Source organism: Mesoplodon mirus (genome assembly GCF_964341445.2).
Source record: "Mesoplodon mirus genome assembly, chromosome: 7".
Taxonomy (NCBI): Eukaryota; Metazoa; Chordata; class Mammalia; order Artiodactyla; family Ziphiidae; genus Mesoplodon; species Mesoplodon mirus.
Window position 1 is genome coordinate 84,349,642 of NC_138983.1, and position 27,571 is coordinate 84,377,212.

Here is a 27,571-nt window from a genome sequence, read left to right on the forward strand (position 1 = left end):
CACAGGCTCCGGATGCGCAGGCTCAGTGGCCATGGCTCGTGGGCCCAGCCGCTCCGCGGCATGTGGGATCTTCCCAGACCGGTGGATGAACCCGTGTCCCCTGCATCGGCAGGCGGACTCTCAACCACTGCGCCACCAGGAAAGACCCCCCCCAATAGATAATCTTAAAAAAATAAATTAGATCATTTTTCTCCCATGTTTAAGCCTCCAAACCCAACTCTGCATTGCACTATCCTATTGTAATTGAATAAAATCAATATTTCTCACCATTGACTAAAAAGCTTACATGATATGGCATCTCCCAAATACTCCTTTGTTTGGTCTGCTATGACAAAAATACCATAGACTGTCTTTTTCTGTCTTATATCACTTATATATGGAATCTAAAAAAGCCAAAGTCATAAAAGCAAAGAGTAGAATGGTGGTCCAGGGGCTGGGAGTGGGGAAATTGGAAAAATGTTGGTCAAATGATATAAACTTGCAACTGGTATTGATAGATAAATAAGCCCTGGAGATTTAATGCACAACATAGTGATTACAGTCAACAATACTGTACTATAAACTTCAAAGTTGCTAAGAGACTAGATCATAATTATTCTCACCACAAAAAAGAAATGATAATTGCGTGACATGATAGAGGTGTTAGCTAATGCTACTGGTGGTAATCATACTGCAATATACAAATGTATCAAACCAACAAGTGTACACCTTGCACTTACATAATGTTATATTTCAACTATATCTCAATAAAAAATACTATAGGCTGGGTGGCTTAAACACAAATATTTGTTTCTTATAATTCTGAAGTAGTATTTCCCCCAAATACTACTTCACTATTGAGTTGTAAGATCATCTTACATATCCTGGATGCCAGTCTATGTTATGTATATATCTATATCTATATCTATATCTATATCTCATGAATATTTTCTCGAATCTGTGGCTTGCCCTTTCATTTTCTAATGGTGTCTTTAAAAGTGCAGAAATTTAAAATTTTAATGTAGTTATAATTTTTTTTATAATTATCCAAATGCTATTTTTAAAATTCTGAGGTAACATGGTTTTAATTATAAATTGAAAAGCAGATAGTATAGGTATGTGATTTTGTATCTCATGCAGAATTTGGCAGTCTGGTAGCTTGTGAATATTTTCTATTTGTACTATTATTGCATGTATGAATTTATTTACGATAAATATACTTATGTGATATATAGAGAATATTTAAATTGTCAGGATTTGCTATTTCCCCATAACCTTTCTCCTCTCAATACTCTGAAGACTTGAAATGTTTACTTTCTTAATTGGTACAAGGCCTTTGTTGAGGTGGGGGGTGGACGGGAGAGAGATATAAAGAATGTAAAGAATACAAATAATAGCCCAGGTTGTTCTCTATGAGGAAGAATGAAAGAGGGCAGAGGGGTAAGAAGGATAGGGAACAATAAAGGAAGGGTGAGGACAGGAGAGAAGAGGTAAAAGGAAAGAGCAGTCACTATCAGGAATGGGATTTAGGAAAGGGAGTGTGTAACAAATCTTTCGGAATCCTAGCTGTGTGCTGCCTCCATCTTTAAAACAAATCAACATGATTTTCAGTGCTTTCTGGAGGTTGGTTTCTGTTTGTGTGCATTATCATACTTAGGCTGTGATATATTTGACATCCTAAATTTTCATGGAGTTTATTTCCCACTCTGACATCTGTGTATCTTACTGACACAACTTGAGTACCTCCTACTTTTTCTCATGTCCAATCACCATAAACTCATCAATACAATGGACTATCATAATGCTTTGGTGATATCCAGATGACTAATCTCCCTATGGACTATAATATTATAGACATCGGGAGACTTGGCATAGCACTCAAGTAAGACAAAGTTTGAGTGTACTTCTGTCTCTGTCAGATAGAAGTGAACTGCTCCATTACCTTTGCTGTTTGATGTGGAGACAACTATTCGCCAGATCAATAGCTGTGTATCAGGAGTTAGAGATGTTTTGATTTGTTCCGGGAAAAAAGGCCCATAAAATCCAGCAGCTTTGATTAGAATTAGTACCTCATTACCTTATGATAATCAACAATCATTGTCCATGACTTACTTGCCTTTTTTACAGGCCAAACAGATTATTTAAATGGGGCAGGTGATGGAGATTCCCATCCGCATGGTTATTTTAGTCTCTGCCAATTCCCCAGATATGTGCTATTGCTATTTTTTGGTATCGTTTTCATGTAGGGACAGTTCCAGGAGCTTCCACTTGGCCCTTCCTATGTATTTTTTTCCAGTTGTGGCAAAATATGCATGACATAAAAGTGACCATCTTAACCATGTTTAGGTGTACCATTTAGTGGCATTAAGTCCATTCACGTTGTTGTGCAACCATCATTACCATTCATCTCCAGGGCTTTTTTCATCTTCCCAAACTGAAACTCTGTACCCATGAAACAACACCTCTCCATTCATCACTGCACCCAGACCCTGGCAATCACCATTCTATTATCTGTCTATATAAATTTGACTACTCTAGTACCTCATATGACTGGAATCACAGTATTTGTGTTTTCGGTTCTGGCTTATTTCATTTAGCATAATGTCTTCAAAGTTCATCCGTATCGTAGTGTGTGTCAGAATTTTTTACCTTTGAAGGGTCATTAATATTCCATTGTATGTATATACTACATTTTGTTTATCCATTCCTCTGTTGATGGACATTTAGGTTGTTTCCATCTTTTGGCTATTGTGAATAATGCTGCTAAGAACGTGAAATTACAAACATCTGTTCAAGTCCCTGCTTTTAATTCCTTTGGATATATACTCTGAAGTAGAATAGCTAGATCGTATGGTAGTTCTGTTTAATTTTTTGAGGAACTGCAATGTAGAAGGGTTCAGATTTCTACACATCCATGCGAATACTTGTTACTTATTATTGTTTTAATAATAGCTATCCTAATGGATGTCAGGCAGTAGCCGTTCTTAATAGCACTGACCTTGGTTGAGAGTTCTGTCATTTTCCAAGTATGTGTACTCCAAAAATACATTCAGATATGGGGAAATATAGTGTAGGTCACTGCACAAGACTTCTAGTGAGGTGAGCTTGTGTCAAAATTCCAATTATCACATGGCTTCCATAAGCCCTATTATGACCTGAAGACCACAGTGATGTTTTGGAACCTCAGGTGTGTAAGTTTATCTTAATAATCTCTGAAAAATTCTGAGTTTCCCACTTTTCCTTCTAAACATTCCCCCTGGACATTGTAAACCCCTTCGAGGTGGACCTGGAGGAAAAACATGATCACACTCTGTCCTTCTGACAATGTTGCAGCAAAGTTCCTGGAGCTGTTGTACCACCTGGTCTCTGGGTTAGGTCTGGGCGAGGCTGTAATTTTCATTCCTGGAAAATCAATGCAGGTTTCTGCTCATTGTGCTTGAATTTTATTTTCATTTATACAGGTCAAGCCTGCTCATCAATGTAATTCCCAGTGTAAATGTGATCAATCTGTTACTGCTGGAAGTCACTTTGGGTCAAAATACTGCCACTCTGCCCTGCTGACCTTTATGATAATTGCACTCACCTTGTTTCTCATATTAAATGCTACCACTTAACCTCTGCTACTTTGTAACCCAATGTTCCTGTTAAAAGGCACGGGGGGGGCTTCCCTGGTGGCGCAGTGGTTGAGAGTCCGCCTGCCGATGCAGGGGACACGGGTTCGTGCCCCGGTCCGGTAAGATCCCACATGCCGCGGAGTGGCTGGGCCCGTGAGTCATGGCCGCTGAGCCTGCGTGTCCGGAGCCTGTGCTCCGCAACGGGAGAGGCCACAACAGTGAGAGGCCCACGTACCGCAAAAAAACAAACAAAAAAACCCAAAAAAAACATATGCCACACACACATTCTACAGGTTTCTGCTGATACACGTTAGCAGGATATAGCATTTCTTTTGATGTATATGCTGACTCCTACCAGGGTGGACATTATACTTGCCTCCTGGGGCCTGGTGGAATCTGACTGTAGTTATTAGGATGCAGTAAGTGCTGATGTGGGTGGGTCTTGAGAAAAGTAGAAATTTCCTTGAAAACTAACCTATTTAGATAAGGTCTTTAGAGAGATGTTAAGTAAGGGAAGGTTAGTTTCCTCAAATGGGGAGGAAGAAGGGTGGCTTCCTTTGGCGAGGAAACCACAGGAAGATTTGGGTTAAAAATTTTCATATGAATCTGAGTCTGCCTACCTGCACTTATCCTAAATACTCAATATATCCTTATCTTAATACCCAACTCTTCCTGATCAACGTCCTGATATTAATCTGTGAGGCTTAGCACAAATGTATGTTGAACTTGCATTTTAATTCTGCAACCCACACTTTTAGATTTGAAACTTGATCCTCAGCCATGTCTGCTGTGTGGCTCTAAGACATGAGAAAATTTTAAGGCCCTCAGTGTGGCTCTCTGTGTCTTCCCATGCCTCGATCTGAGAGTTTAAACACCTAACACCTTTTAACATTAAGTGTAAACATTTGTAAGCTCTCTGGTGCTATAAGAAGCAGCTAATGGTCCCCGTGGTGCTTGTAGGTATTACTGCTGTAATAGACAAAATCAGCTGCCGCTTGAGATGTAAAAGTATTGTCTTCAACTGGCAATATGTTCAAAGCAAATATTGTCGGTAATTTATTTATTGTTTCCACTACTCGGAAGAAGCACTTGTCTTTGCATTGGCAATGGAGTCACTACTACATTCAAGCTCAAAACTTTATTCCAGAGTCCCATCTTGAGCATCTTTTTCCTGGGATTACTCATGCAGGACAGGAAATCTGCTTCAGGAAGTTTAGAAAGTAGATTTTAATAAAAGGAGCTTGTTTCAAAAGTTATAAAAGCTGGAGTCCAATGAAATAGGAAGGCAACCTAGAGTTTGGAAAGACTGAATCCCCTAAGCAGAACTGGAATGAATGTAGAGACTGCTGGTGGGTGCTGGGAACATGGAGGGAGAAGCCCTTGAGCAGGAATTGGACGCATGAGGGAGACGAAGCCTCAGTTGTATGTACAACTCAAAGAAAGAGGGCATTCTGGGTTCTCCCCTATCCCCTTCCTCCAAACTCTCACCAGTCCTTCCTTTACTCAAAATTAATTGGAAGCTAGTTGTCAGTGAATCCTGGGAAACCGAGTTTTCAGGAGTCAGTCCTCTAAAATAAAAATCAGAGCTGGAAAAAGAAATAGTCTTTCAAAATTATTCACACAAATATGCCATCCCTTTACAATAACTTCTCACATTCCAGTTCACTTGTTCAAATACCCCACCACTATGATAGTACTTTGACGCAAGTCTGTTTACTCCCTTGCTTTCTCCTGATACTGCCTTTGTATCTCCCCTTACTCTCTTACATTCCAATGTCCATTATCTAATAGTGTGTTTGTCCCTAGCCCTGTTCCAGTGTCTTTTAATTATGCTGGATCAACCCAAACCATTGCTTTCTCTTTTCTTGATCTCCAGCTTTCAAAGTCTTCCCAAGTAAAGTGTATAATAGTTTAGATTGTTTGCTTTATAAATTCATGATCACTAACCTAAAAGGTCCTTTAATATTGCCCTTTAATTCTGCTACATTAATCTGGACCCATCATTTCCCACTCTTTACACTTTGTTCTCTCTTTCTGCACTATTCTTTTTTTTTTTTTAATCTTTATTGGAGTATAATTGCGTTACAATGTTGTGTTAGTTTCTGCTGTATAACGAAGTGATTCAGCTATTGCACTATTCTTAAATGGCATGTCCCCACCATTTGCTATAATATCAGGAGATAATCTCTTTTAATTCACAGAAAAGAAAAGAAAAAACATGAGGAGAACTTTCCTGTTAATTAACATAATAGAGTTACTACATCTGCTGCCATCTTTATCTCCTCTGGTAATTTAACAGAACAGAAGCTCTATTCCTACTAAACCCAATTCCCTTACTCCTGATTTGGATTGCATCACCTTGCACTCTCTAAGGATCCTTATTTTGTTCAATACCTTCTCTAATCTGGATCTTTTCCACTATCTTTTTTAAACATTCTAAAATCTTCCAAATTGGGAAAAATAATAAAGAAGAGTAAAGCAAAAAAGAAAAGCAAAACCAAACTCACCTTTCTCCACCTGACTTCTGTTACTAATTACCACACTATCTCTTCTTCAAAGGCACAGTTTTTAAAATAATTCTTGAAAATGTTTTTCTATATCTTGGCAATTGTGAATAATGCTTCAATGAACATGAGAGTGCAATCTTTTTGAGATCCTGATTTCAGTTCTCTTATACATATATATATACACACACACACACATATATATACATATATATATACATATATCCATTCAGAAGTGGGATTGCTAAATCATATGATAGTTCTATTTTTAATTTTTCGAGAAGCCTCCATACTGTTTTCCATAGTGACTCTATACCATTTTGTATTCCCACCAACAGTGTACAAGAGATCCAATTTCTCCATATTCTCCCCAGTACTTGTTACCTTTATATTTTTGAAACTAAGCATCCTAACAGGTGTGAGGTGATATCTCTTTGTGATTTTGATTTGCATTGCCCTGATGATGAGCGATGCTGAGTACCTTTTCATATACATTTTGGCCGTTCATATGTGTTCTTTGGAAAATGTATATTCAAGTTCTTTGCCCATTTCTTGATGGAGTTATTTGGTTTATTTGCTACTTAGTTGTGGGAATTCCTTATAAATTTTGGATATTTACCCCTTACCAGATCTATGATTTGCAAATATTTTCTCCCATTCCATTGGTTACCTTTCCATTCTGTTGGTTGTTTCCTTTGCTGTGCAGGAGCTTTTTATTTTGATGTAGTTCTACTTGTCTATTTTTGCTTCTGTGGTCTGTGCTTTTGGTGTCATAGCCAATAAATCATTGCCAAGATCAGTGTCAAGAAGCTTTTCCCAGAATGTTCATCAACAGATGAATGGTTCAAAGCATGTAGTATATATTTACAATGGAATATTTTCAACTTTAAAAGAAGAAGGGGGTTCTACCATTGTGGCAACAGGGATGAACCTGGAGGACAATACGCTAAGTAAATAAGCCAGTCACAGAAGGACAAATACTGCATAATTCCATTTATATGAGGTATCTAAAATAATCAGACTCATGGAAGCAGAGAATAGAATGTTGGTTGCCAGGGGCTGGGGAAAGGGAGAAATGGGGAGCTGTTGTTCAACAGGTATGAATTTTCAGTTATACAAGATGAATAAATTCGAGAAATCTGCTGTACAAATAGTGTCTGTAGTTAACAATAATGTTAAGCACTTAAAATTAGTTAAGAGGGTCAATTTCATGTTAAGTGTTCTTACCACACACAGAAAAAATGGGACACAAGGAAGCTTTTGGAGGGGACAGATATGTCTATTACCTTGATTGTGTTAATTGTCTCATGGATTTATGCATATGTCCAAACTCATCAAATAATATACATTAAGCATGTGCCATTTTTTGTGCATCAGTTATACCTCCATAAAGCTGTTTAAAAATGTTTCTCTATATTTGATATCTTCACTTTATGACTTCCTTCTCATGCTTCAACCCACTCCCAATAGAATCCATCTTTTATTACTCCAATAAAAAGGTACTTCATAAGCTATTTCCAAATCCATGGATGCGACGTGAAAATTTTATTTCCTAGTTACTTGACCTGTAAGTAGGATTTGCTTCTGTCTTTGAGACTTGATTTTCCTTGACCCCAAAACTCCTCTGGTTTTCTTCTAATCTCTGCGGCAGTTCATTCTCTATCTTCTTTGCAGGTACGTATGCTTCTCCTCAGACATTAAATGTTGAAATTCTTCAAAATTCAGTTTTAGGCCATTATGTCCTCTCACTCTGGAACTCATAATATGATTTCACAGAAACACACAGCTTCAGTTACCAACTCCATAAACTTTGGACATTTGTGTACCTGAGACCTCTAATCTGAATTCTGTAAATCCAGTTGCCTATTTAACATCTAAATCTGTTCATTTAAAATATACATAAAGCTAAATACTCACGGTCTCCCTAAACTGCCTAATCTCTCCTCCTTCATTTTCATTTGTCTTAGTGTATAGTGACACCATTCACCCAGTTGTATAAACCAGGCACCTAACAATAATCCTTGAGTTCAACCTCTCGCATCAGCCACTATATCCTATCCATTATCAATCTTATCCATATTACCTCCTAGATACTTCCTTAATCTATCTAATATCCTCTATCTACTCATCGTTGTAAGTGGTAAATTAATGCATGAATATATATTTCCCTGATTGCTTTGCTTGGTACCTATAGTTTTTATGGCAGAAAAATTTATATTAAAAAAAATCCGTTCATCTTCCGTATATCTTCCCTTCTGTTCCTCCATCCTCCTGTCCCCATTTCAAGCAAGTATACAGGACTCCCTAGAAACCTCTTCCTCAGGAAATATGCCATTTCTAAGCCTCAAGGTGTGAAGGAGGAGATTACAAGGCAGTTGGAGGATTAAAAGCCAGTGAGTACAACAAGCACTGCCTGACACTACCTTGTTACTGGATAGAGCCTTGGAGCTGCACCAACTCATTAGAGGGATGTAGTTGAGAGAGATATAGGGAAGGCATGTAATAAGCATGAGGTATCTATCTCATCAAATATTTCAGCATCCCAAACATTATAGAGGAACATTTATAAATGGGACATAAAGGTACAGGTGTCCCGGTCTCAGAAGACCAGAAGGACCTCCACAACACTTTCATGTTACAGGGTTTTTATACCACTTTGGTTGTATAAGGTACCTCTAATAATGGCTGAGTCTAAATTCTCTACTTGCTCAGTTATTTAAAGAATTAAATTCATTTAAATCAAGTAAAGAAACAGTAGGTTTATAGCAGCTCATAACTGCTTACTTTTTTAAAAAAATGTATTTATTTATTATTTTTGGCTCTGTGTTGGGTCTTCGTTGCTGCACGCGAGCTTTCTCTAGTTGCGGAGAGTGGGGGCTACTCTTTGTTGCAGTGTGCGGGCTTCTCATCACGGTGGCTTCTCGTTGCGGAGCATGGGCTCTAGGTGCGCGGGCTTCAGTAGTTGTGGCGCATGGGCTCTAGAGCTCAGGCTCAGTAGTTGCAGCACATGGGCTTAGTTGCTCCGCGGCATGTGGGATCTTCGGGAACCAGGGCTGGAACCCGTGTCCCCTGCATTGGCAGGTGGATTCTTAACCACTGCGCCACCAGGGAAGCCCCTTAACTGCTTACTTTATGTAGAAAGGCTGTCACCAATATATGGCAAGAACTTTGCTTGTATAATTTACACTAACTGGTATAATACACCTTCTACAAGAAAACTGAACAAGAATGAACTAGGGAGCAAAACATTTTTATCCTTTGAGCCATTCTGTTTTTAAGGGTTCTTGTAAGCTCTGATGTTTTATCTCTGAGAGAAAGAAAAAAAATTTTTTTAATTGGAAATTTAGAGATTTTTTTTTTAAAACTTAAAATGAAAGATCTTGGTAGTAATTGAGTGTATAGTATTGTGTCATATGTTTTATTATTCATTTTATAGAACTAATTGCCCATGTGTTCCTATAATAGGAGAGGAAAAAATAACGGTTTTAGTCCCAGTATAGATATTGCATGATAAAAGGAGAATGATGACCATCTCCATTTCCAAAGGGAGAACAGGAATTCAAAACATGCTATGCCATAAATCGTTTAATTCAGCATTTTAAAATATTTTGAGCATTTTGAACTCAATGTTTTGTACCTTCTAAAAAAGTATAATGTATGTACATAAGTTCCACACATTTAAAATGAGTTGTTAAATTGTTAAGACCTGACTTCTTTCTCAAAATTAAGGTATGCTAGTCGGACCTGAGAATAGCCTCCAGAGGGCGACCAAGTTTCATCCCTGCAAACAATTGCATCAAAATTTAACATTGCTTCCAACAAAAGCAAGGACTTTCTAAAGTTAAAATTTGAAAAGCCAGTGATAATAGTTAATCCTTGAAAAAATACCATGACCCAAAGTCTGAATAGCTCTGCAAATATTGGTTGTTTCAGAAGGAGACCACCTCTAATTTGATGGTTTAGTAGAGCAAGGGCCTTTGAATCTAGACAAATCTCACAAAGCTACTAGATCAGCAGAACTTGTCATCAGTTCACGCATGCTCTGATTTTCCTGCTCACTGAAGTCTACCTCTTCTAAGCACCTTGTATTAGCAGGGTTTGGCTCTTGCATTTCCACAGACTTAAGGCCTTAAATTCAAGGGTCAGCTCTACAAATGGTTGATATATTACTTTGTAAATAGAGTTTCATCTATGGAATGGGATAAATATCTTCCTTATGTCTCATTGTTTTGTGAGTATTAAATTAGATAAATATATGAAAACACTTGACACAATGACTGGTAGGTAAACTTACTTTCTGCCCATTTCTTTTGCCCTCCCTTTTTTTCTCCTTAAATTGAGAAAGATAGGATCTTATTATGTCATTCACTTCAATGTTTTAGTGCTATATCACTCTTCCATTACTTTTCCCCAAAGTATATTTTTAAAAATCTCACAGAAATAAAGTAGTGATTAAGTTTAAATAATTGATATTTCTCAATCCCTAGACACAAGTATATCTAATACAAGTAGGTTTGTTAATCCTTGACTGATAATGACTAGAAAATAAAGAAGTATTTCTAATTGGGCAGTCCATCCAATTGGCTCTCACCGTGTACCAATGGATTATTTTTTTTCTACTTATTTCATCTTTATTAAAGCTACAACACAGAGAACATTAGTTGAGTTTACTTTGTAACTGCCCTTTCTCATTATTCCTGACCTGTATCTAACTAGCAGACAGTTACTTTTGATTCTTCTGAGAAAGTTCCTAAAGCATTGCTTTTCTTTATAAAATAACCTTCCTGAAGGTAATGCTATTTTTAACTACTGATCAAGATGGCCTTAATGTGTCCCTCAGTTTGGCTAAACTTCAGACAGGATTTTTCTTTACCATAGGCCCCTAACCTCCCTTTTCTGAAAACATTTACTTTAAGAAACTTGAAATTATAAATTCTTTCTCTGCCCCTTTGAGATGTAAATTTTCTCCTAGTCACTTGATAATTTTCCAACCCAGAAATGTCTTTCTCAAGGACCTGGGAGTCAGCTCTTTGAAATATAACCTTCAAGAAAGGTATTGCCCTTACTTCCCAGTCTCTGTGGGGAGTATAGGAGCCTAACTTTGATAAGAGCCAAAGCAAACAGAGATGGTCTAATTATATTGACCAACCTCTTCCCCAGCATCCTCTACTATTTTTCCTACAGCTCATCCTGGCATCTAAAAACTTCCATGCCTTTTGTTTCAGCAGAACGGAGTTCAGTCTCTCTCCCCTATTACAGAATCATCTTGAGTAAAGTACTCCTTGCCTGTTTAACCATCTGGTGCAATTTTTCTTTGACATCACTCCATCACATACTCCAAACTGCCTACCACTTTCAGATTAATCTTATAAAACTTTGTATATGTGCTGCTGAAGTGAGCACAATCTTTATAGAACTTTGAATCACTCCCTATTTCCTGTGGCATGAAGCCCACCATTCAAACTTTTCCACAGTCTTATACCTTCCAAACTCATTAGTGTTATCTTCCAATTCCTGAATTCTCTCCTCCAATAATATTAGTACATTTTCTTCCTAAACGTGGCTCTAACATTTCCCCATTTTGAGATTTCATGTGTCTTCTAATTTTTTTAATATTTGGAAATTTTATTATACTGTATTTGCCCATAACAAATAAAATAGAAATTGTTTCAAGTCTTTGCAAATAAATTTAATACAGGGTATTAAGAACACCAGTGATGAAACTTCTGAGAAGTAAAGAAGGGCCACCTAGATAATGGAGTGATTAGTAGGAATAGGAATTTACTTGTACCCCTATGCTGGAAAGGCAAAGTTAAGGAGAGGGTTGTAAAGGTGTCCAGGGCCAGGTTAAATGATCATCAATGTCAGACCATACCAGTTCTGTCTCATTGGAGTTGGAGCCGTGGAAGTTACACAGTTGCTGCTGGAGAATCTTCACAAAGTAGAGGAAGAAAGGGAGAAATCTCATAGCTTATCCCTAAACTTCCATATACCATCAGTTGCTTCTTTTTGGCTGCGCCTGATCAGAAGTAAGCTGCCTGTATGAGTCTGCTATCATGTGATACAAAACAGATTCAAGAAGGAACAATGACTAAATTCAAGAAAAAGCAGTTCCAAACTAGTATTTTTGCTTGAATGTTGTGCAACAGTTTGTTTTCTGTATTTTTTCTAACTTTATTGAGATGTAATTGACATATAGCATTGTGTAAGTTTAAGGTGTACAACCTGTTGGTATGTTACATGTTGTGAAATGATTACCACAGCAGAGCTAGTTAACACACCTCCGTTACCTCGCATAAATACCATTTTTTTTGGTGAGAACATTTAAGATCTCTCTTAGCAACTTTAAAGTATATAATACAGTTCTGTTAACTGCAATCACCATGCTGTAGATTAGATTCCCAGAAATTCATGTGCTAACTGGATATTTTACCCTTTGGTCAACATCTCCCCATTTCCCCCAACCCCAACCCCTAGCAACAACCATTCTATTCTCTGTTTCTCTGGGTTTGGCTGTTTTAGAGTCTACAATTTAGTTATATCATACAGTATTTATTTTTCTCTCTCTGACTTATTTCACTCATCATAATGCCCCAAGGATCCATAAATGTTGTTGGAAGTGGCAGGATTTTCTTCTTTTTCGTGGCTGAATAATATTCCATCTATGTACCTACCATATCTTCTATATCCATTTATCCATGTATGGACACTTTGGTTGTTTCCATTTCTCGGCAATTGTGAATAATGCTGCAATGAACGTGCGAGTGCAGATATCTCTTTGAAATAGTGATTTCATTTCCTTTAGATATATATATACCCAAAGCAGGATTGCTAATGTATGGTAGTTTTCTTTTTAATTTTTTGAGGAGACTCCATATTGTTTACCATAGCGGCTGTACCAATTTACATTCCCACCAACAGTGCACAAGGGTTTCCTTTTCTGCATGCTTGTCAACATTTGTTACGTCTTAGTCTCTTTGAGGTGATATCTCGTTGTAGTTTTGATTTGCATTTCCCTGGTGATTAGTGATGTAGAGCATCTTTTCATGAACCTGTTGGTGATCTGGATGTCTTCATTGGAAAATTTTTTATTCAGTTCTTCTGCCCAAGTTTTAATTGAATTGTTTGAAAATCTATATCTATCTATATCTATATATCTACATATAGATATAGATATAGATATAGCCACTGTATGAGTTCCTTATATATTTTGGATATTAACACCTTATCACGTACATGATTTGAAAATATTTTCTCCCATTCTGTAGCTTGCCCTTTCATTTTGTTGATTGTTTATTTTTCTGTGTAGAAGCTTTTTAGGTTGATGTAGTTATATAACAAGTTGTATAACCAGTTGTATATAACAAGTTATATAACAAGTTGTATTTCTCTTGGTGATTTTAAGATTCCCTTGTTATCTTTAACGTTGACATTTTAATTTTAATATTTCTTGGTATGGATCTCTTTAGGTTGATCTGCTTTGGAGCTCTCTGGGCTTCCTGTATCTGGATGTCTGTTTCTTTCCCCAGGTTAGGAAAAGTTTTCAGATATTATTTCTACAAATGTTTCCTGCCCCCTTTTCTCTTCTCCTTCTGCAGTTCCTATAAGGTGAATGTTATTCCATTTGATGTGCCATAAATCCTTTAAGCTTTATTCATTATTTTCATTCTTTTTTCTTCCTTATTCTCTGATTGGATGAGTTCCTCTGACCTGTCTTTGAGTTCACCTATTCTTTCTTGTGCTTCATCTACTGTATTTCTAAGTTCAGTTATTGCATTCTCCAGTTCTGTGACTTCTATTTGGAACTTTCTTATATCTTCTATTTCTTCGTTGAAGTTCTCACTGTTTTCATCCATTTTCCTTCTGAGTTCAGTGAGCATTTTTATGACCATAACTTTGAACTCTTTATCAAGTAAATTACTTATGTTCATTTCATTAAGATTTTTTCCTGAGGTTTTATTTTGTTCTTTTTTTGGAGTATAGTCCTCCCTTTCTTCATTTTGCTTGACTCTCTGTGTTGGTTTCTATGCATTAAGTGAAATAGCCACATCTCCCAGTCTTGAAGAGCTGTGTGACAGATGAACCTTGTCATTTAACCCTGTCTACTCTTGGTTGCCTCTCAAACCTTTGTGATTGTCTAAGCAGTTTATTTTTAATAGACCTGGCACACCATCCCAGCAGTTGAGGGTGTGCCAAGACAAATGAGCAACCCAAAGTGGAGGATCTCGGGCAGCACCTAGATTTAGGTTGATAGGAAGCCAGAAAACTTGGTAACAGCTTTTAAAGAATGCAAATATATTTAGTCTTGTGAGATTGCAAGTGGAAGCCCTGCTGCGCCCCAGAAGCAAGCAATCTGAAGGTGTTCCCTGGGGAGCAGTCACAAGAAAACAGTGCTTCAGATAAGTGTACAAGCTCCATTCTGGGAGATACCAGTGAACTGTAGTAAGGCAGAGTGAGGGTGGAGAGATGGCACCCCAGCCTACCTTCCCCGAGAGCACATCCGTAGCCTCTAGATGTGTGCTGAACCTGAAGCCTGCTCTTAAGTCTTGTCCCTACTAGCAAATAGGCCTTTTTCATGTAAAGGCTGGGGCTGTGTCTCAGTCTGATGGGTAGTGGTACATCCTGGGGGTGGTATCCTGCCAAGAACTGTCTCTCCAATTGTTACAGTCCCATGGGACCCAGAAAAGAAATCCCTCCTGGCCTCCAGAGCCAGGTGATCAAGGAGCATCCCCTGAGTGGAGGCCACAAAAATGGGATCTCCTGTCTTGGAGATTCTGGCTCTCTGGAGCACATCAGAAGGAAAGTGTGAAGATGATGCTTACTGGCTGAGTGAGGCGGTGGGAAGAGTGCAAAGATGACACCATTTGAATAAAGGGAAAGAGGGAAAAGAAGAAAAGAAGAAAAAATATATATATATATAGCAAGACAGAGGAAGAGCAGGGAAGAAGGAGCCAGCTGGCTGGAGCACAAAGCTGTCACCTGCAGGAAAGGAAAAAGGGGAAAAAAGATGGCACCTTTCAGTTTTATCAAGGCAGAGAGAGAGCAGGAAGATGGCACCCGCCAGCCTCTGTCCCTGGGGAGTATTCCAGCAGGCCCCTGTTCCTCAGATTAATGCTTTAAAATTGGGAAGTGAGTCTCTTTCACCAAAAGTCAGAGTGCTTTTCAAAGGGCTGCTTCTACACTTGGCCCTGGGACAGGTGAGTCTGTGCACAGGCCCTTTAAGAGCTGTTCCTCAGTTCACCACAGCCCTGTGGGTCTCATGGGATGTGCCTTGTTGGTCTTCAAAGTCAGATGTTTTGAGGGTCTATCTCTCAGGTGCCAGCCTTAAAATTTGGAGTGCCCAATGTGGGGTCCATACCCTTCACCTCTCAGGAAGAAGCTCCAGGTTTTGAGTTCCTTCCTAATTGTGTGTCTCCACACCAAGGATGGGGTTTATGGCAAAATTGTGTCTCAGCCTTTCCTACTTGTTTTGATGTGGTTTCCCTCTGGTTTTCCTGATGTGAAGGGGTTGCTCCACCATCTTTTAGTTTTCTTCAGAGGAAATTTTTCCATATGTAGCTGTAGCTTTGGTGTGTTTGTGGGAGGAGGTGGGTTCAGGATCTTCCTATGTTGCCATCTTGAACTGGAACCTATTTACTATGTTTTAAATTTTGGTTTTCAATCGTTCAGTTTGTTACTAGTATATGGAAATATGATCAATGTTGTGTATTAATGTTTATGTATTGATTTTATATTCTGAGATCCTGCTAAAGCAAGTTATTATAATTTATTATGAGTCTACTTATACATTCCTTGGAATTTTCTATGTAGACAATTATGTCATCTGTAAAGAATGACAGTTATATTTCTTCTTTTCTAATATGTATGCCTCTTTTTTCCTTTTCTTGCTGTACTACACTAACTAGAATCTAAAGTACTAAGTTGAAAACTAAGATTAGAGTGGACATTCTAACCTTGTTTTTGAACTCAGGGAAAAGCATTCATTCTTTCACCATTTGATGTGATGTTAGAAGTAGGTTTTTTGTAGATGTTCTTTATTAGGTTGAGGTAGTGACCTTCTATTCCTAGTTTTCTGAGCATTTTTAATATAAATGGGTGTTGAATCTCGTTAAATGCCTGTTCTGTATTAATTGGTGTGACAGTATGTGTTTCTTCTTTAGACTCAATATGGTAGATTACATTGATGATTTTTTACCATTGAACAAGGCTTGCATCCCTGGAATAAATTCCACTTGGTCATAGTCTGTTATTCATGTGGATTCTGATGGTAGGTATTTTTGTGGATTTCTTCTAGTAGGGTAAATTATGGTTCCCCAAAAACGTCCGTGTTTAACCCCTCGTATGACAATATGTGAACGTTACCTTGTATGGAAAAATGGACTTTGCCGCTGTGACTAAGTAAAAAATCTTGAGATGAAGAGATTATCCTAAATTTTCTGGGTGGGCTATATATAAACACAAAGAGCTGTATAGGAGGGACACAGGGAGAGTCAGAGCTGGAGAGACCATGTGATGAGGGAAGCAGAGATTAAAGTGATGCACTTTGAAGATGGAAGAAGGGACTAATTCCAAGGAATGCAGGCAGCCTCTAGAAGACAGAAAGGGAAAGGAAACAGATTCTCCTGTAGGGCTTCAAAAGGAACAAGCCCTGAGACACCTTGACTAATATCAGACTACTAAGCTGCAAAAACTTTCTTTCACAAAGGGTCAAGGAGGGCTGGGAGCACATATGTGCTGCCCACCTGGACAGAGGGGGACCTGTGAGGCTGACCTACAGGTTCTGTGGAGGTGGAGAGACATGAGCCCCTTTCTTCTCCAAGCTCTTTGCAGGGTCCAGCAGAGAGTCAGGCCACCTGTGGAAGCCTGCGGCCCCAGTTTTGCATGCTGGTGGTGTAGGGGTCATGTTCAGGGAATCTCTGTTGTCCTAACACCTGCCTGGGTCCTGGGGAAGGAATCAGAAGTCAGAAGCAGGAGAAGAGCCTTTGGCCAGCAGGGAAGGGGGGGTGAGGCCCAGGGCAGGTCCATAAAAGATCAGAGCACCTCAGTGCTTTAGGAGGAAGGGGCTTCAGAGGTGGGCCAGCACAGGCTGTGACAGAGGCTAAGCAGACTGGGAGGGGAGGCACTTCCGGGAAACAGCAGGGGTCTACTCCCTGCCCCTCATTGTTTGCTCGTCTCACTCTAATGAGGGGGTCATTTCCCCTGCTCTGATGATTCGAAGCCTCTGCCGGCACCCACAGGACGGTGACTGAGGCCTCCACACTCCTCGGCATGGATCCCAGCTCCCACTCAGATCTGGGGCCACAGACACCTCTCCCACCCCCTGCTGCCCCTGTGAGCAAGCTGTTCTTGTGAAACGTGGTCATAGTTTGTTAGGAGGATCTGTTTTCTATGGGGATACAAACCAGTGTTGATACCAGTACACACACATGTCCAGCCATGGGTGCAAAGGGAAGGGACAGTAGTTCTGGGGTGTCTTTGCGGACCCGTAGGCCCCTAACGCCGGTCCCCACAGCCACAGCCAGATGGGTCCTCCTCCCTCAGTTGAACGAGATGCTGCTGCACAGAAATCCCACAAGTTCCACAAAGGGGCCCAACTGTCCTTTCCCTTATACACACCTTTAACGGGTGCCCCATGAATTTCCCCACACCCATTCCCCTTGTTGCATCCTCATTGGGATGAAGAGGTAGCTGCCTCCACCACTCTCCACATTGCAATAATCCCAGTGGAACTAGAGGATGCTCCCGCTACGATGAGGCAGACAGTCCTGTCCCCATGGCCAAGACTTTTCGTCTCTGGTCAGGCCACCCACACGGGAAACCCTGGATGAGCGGAGGGTCATCCCAGCGCCGTCGTCTGGCCACATCAGGAAAGCAGAGAGAAGCTCCATAATGACAAGGGCCATCTCCAGGCTCCATCCTAGAAACTGGTGAGTGTCCAGAGGGCTGAAAGGCACAAGAGCAGCTCTGCCTCCCCAGAAGGTCCAGGGATGCAGAAGACGGTACAGATGCCCCAGAAGGGCCCTAGCCAAGCAGGCGTTAGAGAAGGGGCTGATGAGGGGGTCCCTGGGGAAAGTGAGAGCTGTGCGTTCCCAGGGGCAGCCTGAGGAGTCCTTGTCTATGTGGAGGAAAGGTGTGGCCACCTGTAGACCCAGAGCTCCTGTGACCTCCCTCATCCTTCCTTCCTCTCAGGATCGCTCTCTGTGGAGCAGCTCAACACCAACAAGATGACAGTGGCCTGAGAGCATTTCCCACGAAAATGATCTTTGTTCACAATTTACATACATCATTCCAAAGGTCCTGCTCCCACCCACACCTGGCCACACCCACCTCCCCCACCTCCCTAACCCCCCACAATCCCGCTCCCCCTCCCCACCCTGGTGGTCCTGCCCCCCTCCCTTCCCCCCACATCATCCAGGATCAGCACTGGGAGGAGGAGGAGCCCCTAGGCTCCCCAGGGGGCTGCCCTGGGTTCTCGCCCTGGAGGGCCGGCCCAGCTGTTCCCTACTGGCTGCAGTGCTTCTTCCTCCTCTTCCCACGCTTCTTTGTGTCAAACGGGTCACGCTTTCTCTTTCTCAGCTGTGAGGGGCGAGCCAGCCCCAGAGCCAAGGCTGGCCTCCCAGAGACGCCGAGGCCAGCCCCGGGGATGGGCAGCTTCTCAGCAGCGGCTGGGCGTCCACACAGAGCCCGCTTCCTCGACTTGGGAGCGGCTGGTGGAGCTGGGCTGAGGCCTCTTCTCTGAGAGGAGGGGGACTGGGGAGCACTTTGGGCCCCACAACCTCCAGAGGAAGCCAGGACTGAGACATGCTCAGGACTGAGGGACATCCCGAAAGGCACCAGTATATGCTGAGAGTCTACGATGAAGACGCTTTGGAGCACCTCCTCGTTCTCACTGGACCCGTCCCTGGGCACTCAGACCTCCCGAAGAGGAGAGGCCTTTCTGAGAACAGACGCATCCCTGGATCTCAGTAGAGGGCCGGTGCGCCTTTGAGCCTGGGGAGGGGAGAGCCGTACGGGCCGGAATATAGAGAACTCCTGACGTCCTCCAGAGGGAACAAAGACTTTGGGCCTGCACAGGGCAGTGTCTGTTTGGATGAGCCTATGAAGAGCTTCAGAATCAATCTCTGGTGGGCAGGCTTCATCACTGACCCCTAGATGGGGGTCTTGGTCGTGCCTCTGGGCACCTTGGCCGGCGTCGGACTCAGAAGGACTTGAGGCCATTCCGGGTGCACTGTGACTCGGGGCTGCCCGCACACCGTCGTCCTCTTTCAAGGCCAGGAGTCGTTTCTGCACCAGCTGGTAGGAGGGAGGAGGACAGTGACGGCTCCACACACACGTGTGAGAGGAGGAGCACTGGGCAGTGGGACAATGGCCCTGGGGGGGAGGAGGGGACGGGCGACCCCAGGACTCGAATCCAAATACAGACACTGTGGCAGTCCTGCCATCCTCCTGCAACTGATTCCCAGCTTTGTGACCTTCCCTCCCCTCCCGGCTCCCTATCCTCTCCTTCCTTTCACCCTGCACTGCACCCACCCCAGAACGGGCCCTTCCCCATGCCAGGCGTCCCAGGCAGGGGAGGGATGGACAGCGCTATGTGGCCCTCCTGTTCTGGGGCCCTATCTCTCCCCTATTCACTGGGGTCCCTCCGTGCCCTGGTCTTCCTGGGTGTCCCTTGTGTCCCCTGTTCTACTGGGGATCCCTCCCTCCTCTGGCTCCCCTGGGTCATCTGGGTTCCCCGTCCCCTGGATCACCTGGGGTCCCCCTCCCGTGGGGTCCCCTGGCTCCCTGAGTGTCCCTCTCCCTCCCCTGTCTCACTTCTTCGGGGGTGAGCCCTTCCTCCTGCTCCAGCTCCTTCTCTAGGGCCAAGAGATCCAGCTGTGGGTCTGGGGAAAGCAAATCTGCCAGGAATCCAGGGTGAATGACTGCCTCCACCTAGAACAGAAAGAAGAGGCTGTGAGCATCCTTGGCCAGGAGTGGCCTGTGAGACAAGAAGGCCAGGAGGGAAAGTGAAAAGCAGAGACCCACCCCACTCTCCTCCACAAGGCGGGGATGGTCAGCGCGCGCACACACACACACACACACACACACGCAAACATGCACATACACAGTCACACGCAAAAGAGCACATATACAGAGGCACAAACACAGACACAAAGGCATACACACAGATAGACACAAACATATACACATCTGCGTAAACCTCCCCTAACACCAGGCTCAGGAACAAGGAGCTGAGCTTAAGTCCCAACGGCCTGAGCAGAACCCAGATCTTGGGTGCTGAGAGTTCCATGCCCTGGCATCTTGCAGACCCCAGTCTCCAGGCCTAGCCTACTTTGGTGACAAAGTCCTCCTGGGAACAGAGCTTGTCGATGTAGCTTAAGAGATCCGGGTCCGAGTAGGTGCCGTCCTCTTCCTGCTGCAGCTCATTTCCGTCCTCTCCCCATTCTGCATCTGAGTCGCCTGTGGCTGAGTGGACGGGCCCCACCAGTGCCTCCATGATGTCCATATATTCCCTCACAGCCTCAGGTGGAATCTCCTCGGGTGCCTTGGGCTCCGGGGGTCGCTGGGACCCGTGTGGCTTCGGGCGGGAGGGCTGGGCCCTGGGGCCGGACATCCTGGGAGCACAGGCTGCGGCAGAGCAGGAGGAAGGGAAGGAAGGTGAGGGGCTCCCGGTCCACCTCCTGACCACCGAGCGCACGCTGGTGAGGGCACTGTTGGGGGACATTGATGTGGGTGTGGGGGGGTCAGGACCACCTGAAGCTTCATGCACAGTTGGAGGGGGGAGGTAAGGGGGCATCTAAGAGAGTCACATGTAAGGAAGTGGGGAACCTCCAATTTTCCAATGGGTGTTCCCATCAAGCCCACTTCTTAGGCAGACTTTGTGTGCAGTCCTTTGACAGGGAGGCGTGAGAGAAGTTACAAAATTGACCAAGTCAATACCCCGTAGTGACAAAGGGCATCTGAGACCCCACCCCCCACCCCCCGCCTCGGTGGCTGTTTTGCTTGAAGGACCAATGCCCCTGTCTTGAAGGAAAATGATCCACATGGGAACAGTGGCCAACCCTGGGCCCCTGTTACCTGTGTGTTCAACTCCAGTGGGAACCTGGGTGGCTGGCTGAAGGCCCACTTTCGGGGCTGGGGACCCCCGAGGATCCAGCTTCGGTGGGGCTGGAGGAGGCAGGCCCTGCGCGCACTGCATCCACTGCAACTGCTGAACCTGCATCTCCTCCTCGGCCTCAAATTGCATGAACCTGGGGGGTGACGGAGGCACAGGCCACCCTGAGAAAATGGCCTGGGTTCTAGAGCCCAACAAAGGCAGCCAAGAATGAGGGATTGGGAGAGGATGTGCCTTGGGGCTGTCAAGGCCCTGTGAGGTGCTGTCCACAGCAGAGAGCTGCTCTTGGAACTGATACAAGATCTGGGACCCTTCCGGCCTCACCAGCACTGGAGAGCATTCAACAGCATAGAGCCAGGTCGCTGCACTGAACCAGGTCAACGGGACACGTGGCTGACCCAGGGGGCACCCTCCTCATGCCGCCCATCCAGAGCCACATGAAGGGCTGACAGCCGGAGGCTAGAACAGGCATGTGTTCCCCACAGGGGTCCTTGCCCAAATCCAGGACCCTGGGTTGGGACTGAGAGTTCTGGAACGTAGACCTGGAGACAGGGCTCAGGAGAGGCTGGACGATGTGGATGCTGAGCTTAGAGGACAGGCCTTCCTTTCCTCTGAGAGGTGCTTGTTTGTTTGGTTTTGTTTCTTAAACCAAGGGGATTACCGTGGAGCAAACACTGGAAGGGCCAGAGACCCCTGGGCTGATGACAGCTGGCTTCCCCAGCCTCTTGAGGGATGCCAGGGTACCCACTCAGGCCACTTTTCGTGAGGAGAGGGGGTTCCAAATCTATGTCAGTGGCCGCCAGCCAGCCACCACTAAGGAAGCAGCAGGCTGGCGGGTGGAGCTCTTCCCCCGGCCCAGCCCATATGGCCGGAGTTGGACCCCTACTGGACTCACAGCTTCACCCTGCCCCGTCCTGAGACCTTCATGTGAGGGCAAGGGTAGGTCAAACTCAGGGGAGGGCAGAGCTCGTGGTGGAGGAAGGACAGAAGACCCAAACTGTCAAGGTGAGGGAGGGGTTTCTGGAGGACTGTAGGGCCTCTGGGCTGCGGGCCCCCCGTTCCGAGCGACAGCCCTTCTCCTTTGTCCTCTCTGATGAGCACCCCCACGGCCAGACCCTGCCCTAACCCACTCGCCTCACCCTCCACGCAGCCCCTGGGCCCAGGACGCTGACTCACTTTTGCGCCATCTCGTAGTAGATCATCCGGTCAGAGTTGCTAATGTGCTGCCATTCCTGCACGGCCCTGCACAGTCCCTCCTCCAGTGTCATGGTGGGCTTCAGGCGGGCCAGGGATCGAAGCGCTGGGCTGTAAGCACTCGGGGTCAGTCTCTGTGCCCAGCCCAGCCCCCACCTGCCTGACCCCACCCACCAATGTGGACCACACATCACTCAACACAGCATGACTGAGCAACAGGAGAGTGAGAGGCAGATGTCCGGGAGAGCAGAGACAAGCCTTCCCGGCTACGGCTGTCACCACCTCACACTCCCTCGAGGATGACCATCCACTCCCAGGCTAGAGCTGGGACACTGTGCCTTGGGGAGCTCTTTTCCTCTTCAAGGCTGCCTCTTCATAATAAAAATCACCATCATCAATGAGGCATGGCATGTGCCAGGCAATCCGCTCACACTTCATAGATTAGCCCAAGGAGTCTTCTGCACGGTCCTCTGAATGAAGTGTGATTGTCCCCTTTTTACGAGGGACCGGAGGTTTAGGATGGAAATGCCTGCCAGGCTCACAACTCTAGTGGGAGAGAGCCCATGCCCTTAGGAGAGCTCTCCCATCACCCTGTTCCTAGTGGAATTCTCCACATCAACAAAGTCGAGGCGTGCATGAAGCGCTCTCCTGGGCCCCGCGCTCCTCCCCCTTCTCCGAAGTGACCCCCCCCCCCGGCCATGTACACTCAAGTGCTGTATGAAAGGAGACGGCAGCACAGGAGAGTGTGGCATCCACTCCTTGGCTCCTCAACGTACACCACGACCCTCTCTGACTGCAAGTCTTCAGGCCGTATTACCAGGAGAATCATGGAAGAGCAAGCTGGCTAGACTCACAGGGGGGTGGGGTCAGTTGAGATAAGGCACATTTCAGTCATGATGTCATGGACTGGCAGGCTCGCCCGTATGACCGACAGTGTGCCTTCTCGTGGCGTGGACATCGCCCTCACACCTCGCTTCCAGTATCCCTAGAAACCTAGCCTGCGAGTCCATCCCCAGTTCCTCTTTATCTAAGAGCTCCGATAAGCTCATGACCCCCTGAGCGTTCACTCACATGAGAAAGCAGGAAAGAGCTTCCGCATCAGGCCTCTGGGGAAGGTGTCTCCAGGCCAGTGGCTTGAGGCGCTGCCACCGTCGGAAGTTACTGTACACGCTCTGGTGGTTAGAGCAGTCCTCCTGCGAGGCATAGGGCTGGTTGGTGTCCAGGCTGCCCTCCCTGGAAGTGCCATGTGGCCATGGCCCAGAGTTCACTGGGCGAATGTTAGGGGCCATCTGGGCAGCTGGTGGTGGAGCTTGAGGAGGAAAGCCTGGGGTCCAGCCTCCCTTGCCAGCCTGAGTAACTCCAACAGCTGGAGCAGTCACAATGGTCTCCATCGCAGGGGTTGCTAAGAATATGGGTGCAGGACATGCAGCACTCCTGCTGAGGGCCCCTGGAGCGCTCCAGTTGAGGGGGCCCTGAGGAACGATAAAGGTCTGAGTCTGGGGGGCCTGCACTGGCCTCCCTTGTGACCTGACTTGTACAGTGAAGTTGCAAGCCCCAGGGGCACTGGGGCCACAGCCACCATTAGCCACCAAAGGCATCCTGGGGAAAGCTGGCAGCAGCAGGCTGCTGCCAGGAGGGAATGCGGGGGCGATGAGAGGTGGCAGGTGCTGTTCCCAGGGTGGCCAGTGCTGGGCGCCAGGAATGGGTGGAGGAAAGGACACTGCCGTGAAAGTAGACGAGGCACCGGGGTTCATGGGGACATCCGTTCCCAGCAGTGCAGATGCTGTTGAGGCAAAGGAGAGGAGTGAATGGAGGAGGAGAATGGGCAAGTGGGACTGAGGCTTTCTGCGGCCTCAGAGTGTAAATCTCCACAGATGAGAGACTCTTGGACAAGGGAAACTGCAGCGTGCAACTGTCTTCAAGTGATTTTCATGCCCTGACCTCCAGTTGAGAATTATTCCACTGGCCACGCCCATCCACCAAGCTCCCTGACCCCTGCCTGCCGAGAAGAAATTGCCTCAGCAAGCACTCACTTGGAGAGCCTCCCTAAGGCACACCCTGGCACCTAAGCCTCACAGGCTGTCTCCCAAGACCTGGAGCTGTGTGGACATCCGCTCTGTGAGAAATGGCCCTCAGCCGGCGTACTAGCAGGTGGGGCCTTCTGCAAGGTACGTTCTGGGCCCCCAAAGGCCCTTTGTGGACAGGCACTGTGTAAAATATTAGGGCCCCACCTCCTCCTCAGTCCTCCTTTTCCTGATGCTCAGTATAAATCCCCTCTTTCTTTCCTAGCCTCACAAAACAAAACAAAATGCTGGAAAATATCTCTAATGGAATCCTGATACAAACCCATGACACTGGCCCAGAAAGCACCTGCATCTCCGAACAACCCACAGCAGATACGTAACATGGGCCAGGTCCTGCCACCCCTTCCCCAGTGCCCAGAGTCACTGTCATCAGTCAGGAGTTCTGTTCCTAGGGGCTTGGCGTGGTCTGAGAAGTAGGCGCGTGTCCCTTAGATTCTGTCATTTCACAGCCAGTGATGGCTGCAGAGGATTAAACAAGGGCCAGGGAATTGTCATGTTACATTGGTCGTGGGAGTATAGACTGCCTGTGGTCCTTCCCCTTCCAGCTCCCAATAACGGAGAGACAATCTGAGATGCAGGCATAAGCCAGATGCCATGGCGATCAAGTTGTCTGAAACACATCCCTGTTCAGGAGAACAAGGTACACACCACGGTGCACCTAACTCACCAGAACAGATGTCATAGGACGTTTAATAGTAACACAGAAGATCATCTTCCTGATCCTGGGCTACACTCCTTCCCCCTTTAAAAGAGGAAGCAGCCTTCATAGACATTCCACCCGAAACAACCCCACTCCACATCTGTTCCCTGTCCATGAAGGAGTGACCTGAAATAGGAACAAACTCTTCCTCTCAAGGCAGCCTGAGGGTCCACCATGAGATACTGGCCAAGATGAAGTAGGTCTGAAGTACTGCCATTCCATAAAAGGAAGAACAATTCAGAGCAACTCAGGAACCTGAGCCCTCTCTTGGCTGAAGTTACTCGTAACGGTTGCCCATCCCCTGTTGAATCCAAGGCAACAGTTACCTGAACTGACAAGTGAGCTCTGGGCTGGGAGGAGTGGACGAGGTGTGGGCTGCGGCAGTTAGAGTAACCCCCTGCCTAGCTCTCGGAGAGGACACTTCACTGCAGGTGTGGCCACACACAGCCCCATTGAATAGTTTTCTCACCAAGACCATCTCTCCCCACGGCCCCCTGAGATACAGTATGCTCCTGTTCAAATCCCTTTGAAAGATATGGTGAGGCAAGCTTCAGGTGCCTCAGGAACACAATACAGCTCTAGGCTTTCCTCATGACCCTCCCTGTGTCACCACCAGGACATCACACACATCCTTACACACACGTTTCAAAGTGGCTTGTCTCCCTTCTAGAAAGAATCAGACTGTCTGCTGCCATCCTTTCTCCATAGCCAGGGCAATTCCTCTTGATCCACCTGCAACGACCCCTCCTCCCCAGGGCAGTCTCAGGTTTCTTCAGGCTCCCCAGTCTCCCCAGGTGAAATGTCCTTGTGCGTCCAGTGCTCTCTTCTCCCTCTACTTCAGTCCAACTAGGTGCCCACAGTTAAGTGTAACGTGTGAACCTGAAGGATGTGAGGATGGCAGGGTCTCTGAGAACACACCCCCAGCCTATAGGCTTACCTCCTATTGAAGCCATCCTGCAGGCTTGGGCACGGACTACTGCTGCCTGGTAGCCTCAATGAGAAAAGTCAAGACCAGGAGCCAGAGAGCGACCTGCTTCAGCAAACGCTCGGGATCCAAGTCAACGAGGGACACGTTTGAAAGTAAACCGGAAAATGCGGGCTGAACCGTTCTGCGGTGGGGGAGGGGCAGAGGGCACGTGGGTCGGGGTGGGGTGGCGTGCGCTGGGGGGACATTCCACGAGGGCTCTGGCAGGTAGGCAAGAACCGGAAGTTCCTTCCACCTCCCACAGTGGCAACACAATTGGCGTGTGCCTCTTTAGGCAGTTTATAAACTGTTGTTTTGATTCACGGCACCGAGGTTGAGCATGACAGTTCCTTCCTTTCACGTCTTTATCCATCAACCTAGGTTTTTTTTTTTTTTTTTTTTTTTTTTTTTTTTTTTTTGCGGTACGCGGGCCTCTCACTGTTGTGGCCTCTCCCGTTGCGGAGCACAGGCTCCGGGCGTGCAGGCTCAGCGGCCATGGCTCACGGTCCCAGCTGCTCCGCGGCATGGGGGATCTTCCCAGACCGGGACACGAACCCGTGTCCCCTGCATCGGCAGGCGGACTCTCAACCACTGCGCCACCAGGGAAGCCCTGGAGCTTTTATAATGAAGGAAAACTTAAATGATTTGCAACCAATAACTTCATACTAGAGGAATGGTGAGGCAAAATATTGTACCCAGGCACTCGAGAAAGGCAGGCTTCCTTGTTGCTTCCTCCCTTTGTTCATTCATTCAACCAATTATTTACAAGATTCTCACTCATAATTCTGATACAGTATTTGAAGGACTTTTCTCAAGGCCACTGATACAAAAATTGCACTGTGCAAAAATTAGCCAGTCCCAATTCTGCAATCACCTTTGTAATACTTCAAAATCCTACACCCCACAGACTGAGATAATCAAATTAGCCCAAATGTAACTTGGGAAGACCAGTCACAGAAGGGAGTATCTAAAAGTCCTTTGGATCATGATCTCTGACTTCCTGCACAGAAGGTGGGGGCGGGCATTGACTACTGAGAAAAAACATCTCTGGACATGCATCACAAGCCTCAGAAGACAGTTCATCTTCCACTCAATCACGAAACATTAAAGAAACGAAGAGAGACCATGTTTGTGTCTTGTGGAGTTTTCAAGTCTGCACTTGGAGGCGCTTAGTGCTGTTACATGGGAGGGGTCTTCAGAGGCATCCTGTTGAGTGAGAAATGCTCTAATCTTGCATTTGACCAGAAAGCGGATCTGATGACTGACGTCTCTTCGGGAAGTATTACAAAGTCAGGGCAGTGAGTCGATCCCGCTACTGTTTTTGTTGTTGTTTTATTGTCAACTGAAATCCTGCAAGATATTATAAAAAAGGAGGGAGGGAAAATAAAATTGTTCCCATACTACCTGTTGAAATTGGCCC

The 27,571-nt window shown here is 45.2% G+C and overlaps 3 protein-coding genes across 7 annotated transcripts in view; 1 reads left to right on the forward strand and 2 right to left on the reverse strand.

Annotated features, from left to right (window-relative positions):
• Positions 1-18,579: 18,579 nt before the first annotated feature.
• On the reverse strand, positions 18,580-24,189 carry LOC309808020 (NUT family member 2G-like). Its single transcript, XM_082628034.1, is given in 7 exon segments — positions 18,580-19,006; positions 19,010-19,390; positions 19,910-20,026; positions 21,222-21,345; positions 21,608-21,751; positions 22,386-22,514; positions 23,475-24,189. Coding segments are annotated over 7 exon segments (1,986 nt in total). The 5' UTR covers positions 24,158-24,189; the 3' UTR covers positions 18,580-18,598.
• LOC309808569 (uncharacterized protein) lies at positions 20,293-20,937 on the reverse strand. The gene has a single exon (XM_082628949.1). It carries the CDS (start codon positions 20,889-20,891, stop codon positions 20,418-20,420), a length of 474 nt encoding a protein of 157 aa, XP_082485075.1. The 5' UTR covers positions 20,892-20,937; the 3' UTR covers positions 20,293-20,417.
• Positions 24,190-24,334: 145 nt separating the features above from the next.
• The window catches only part of LOC309807689 (forkhead-associated domain-containing protein 1-like), a 31,236-nt gene continuing 27,999 nt past the window's right edge, over positions 24,335-27,571 (forward strand). For 3 of the 5 annotated variants that reach the window (XR_014294620.1, XR_014294621.1, XR_014294622.1), the window contains exons 1-2: positions 24,350-24,571; positions 26,029-26,267. The gene's annotated coding sequence lies outside the window, so the exon portion shown is untranslated. Of the gene's footprint in view, positions 24,572-26,028; positions 26,268-27,571 lie in introns of all 5 variants that reach the window. The other 2 variants (XR_014294619.1, XM_082627544.1) reach the window with 2 other exon arrangements.

Bases quoted from the DNA above. Each gene is read 5' to 3' on its own strand.
- LOC309808569 (XM_082628949.1), bottom strand. From the start codon at position 20,891: ATGCCCCCTTACCTCCCCCCTCCAACTGTGCATGAAGCTTCAGGTGGT.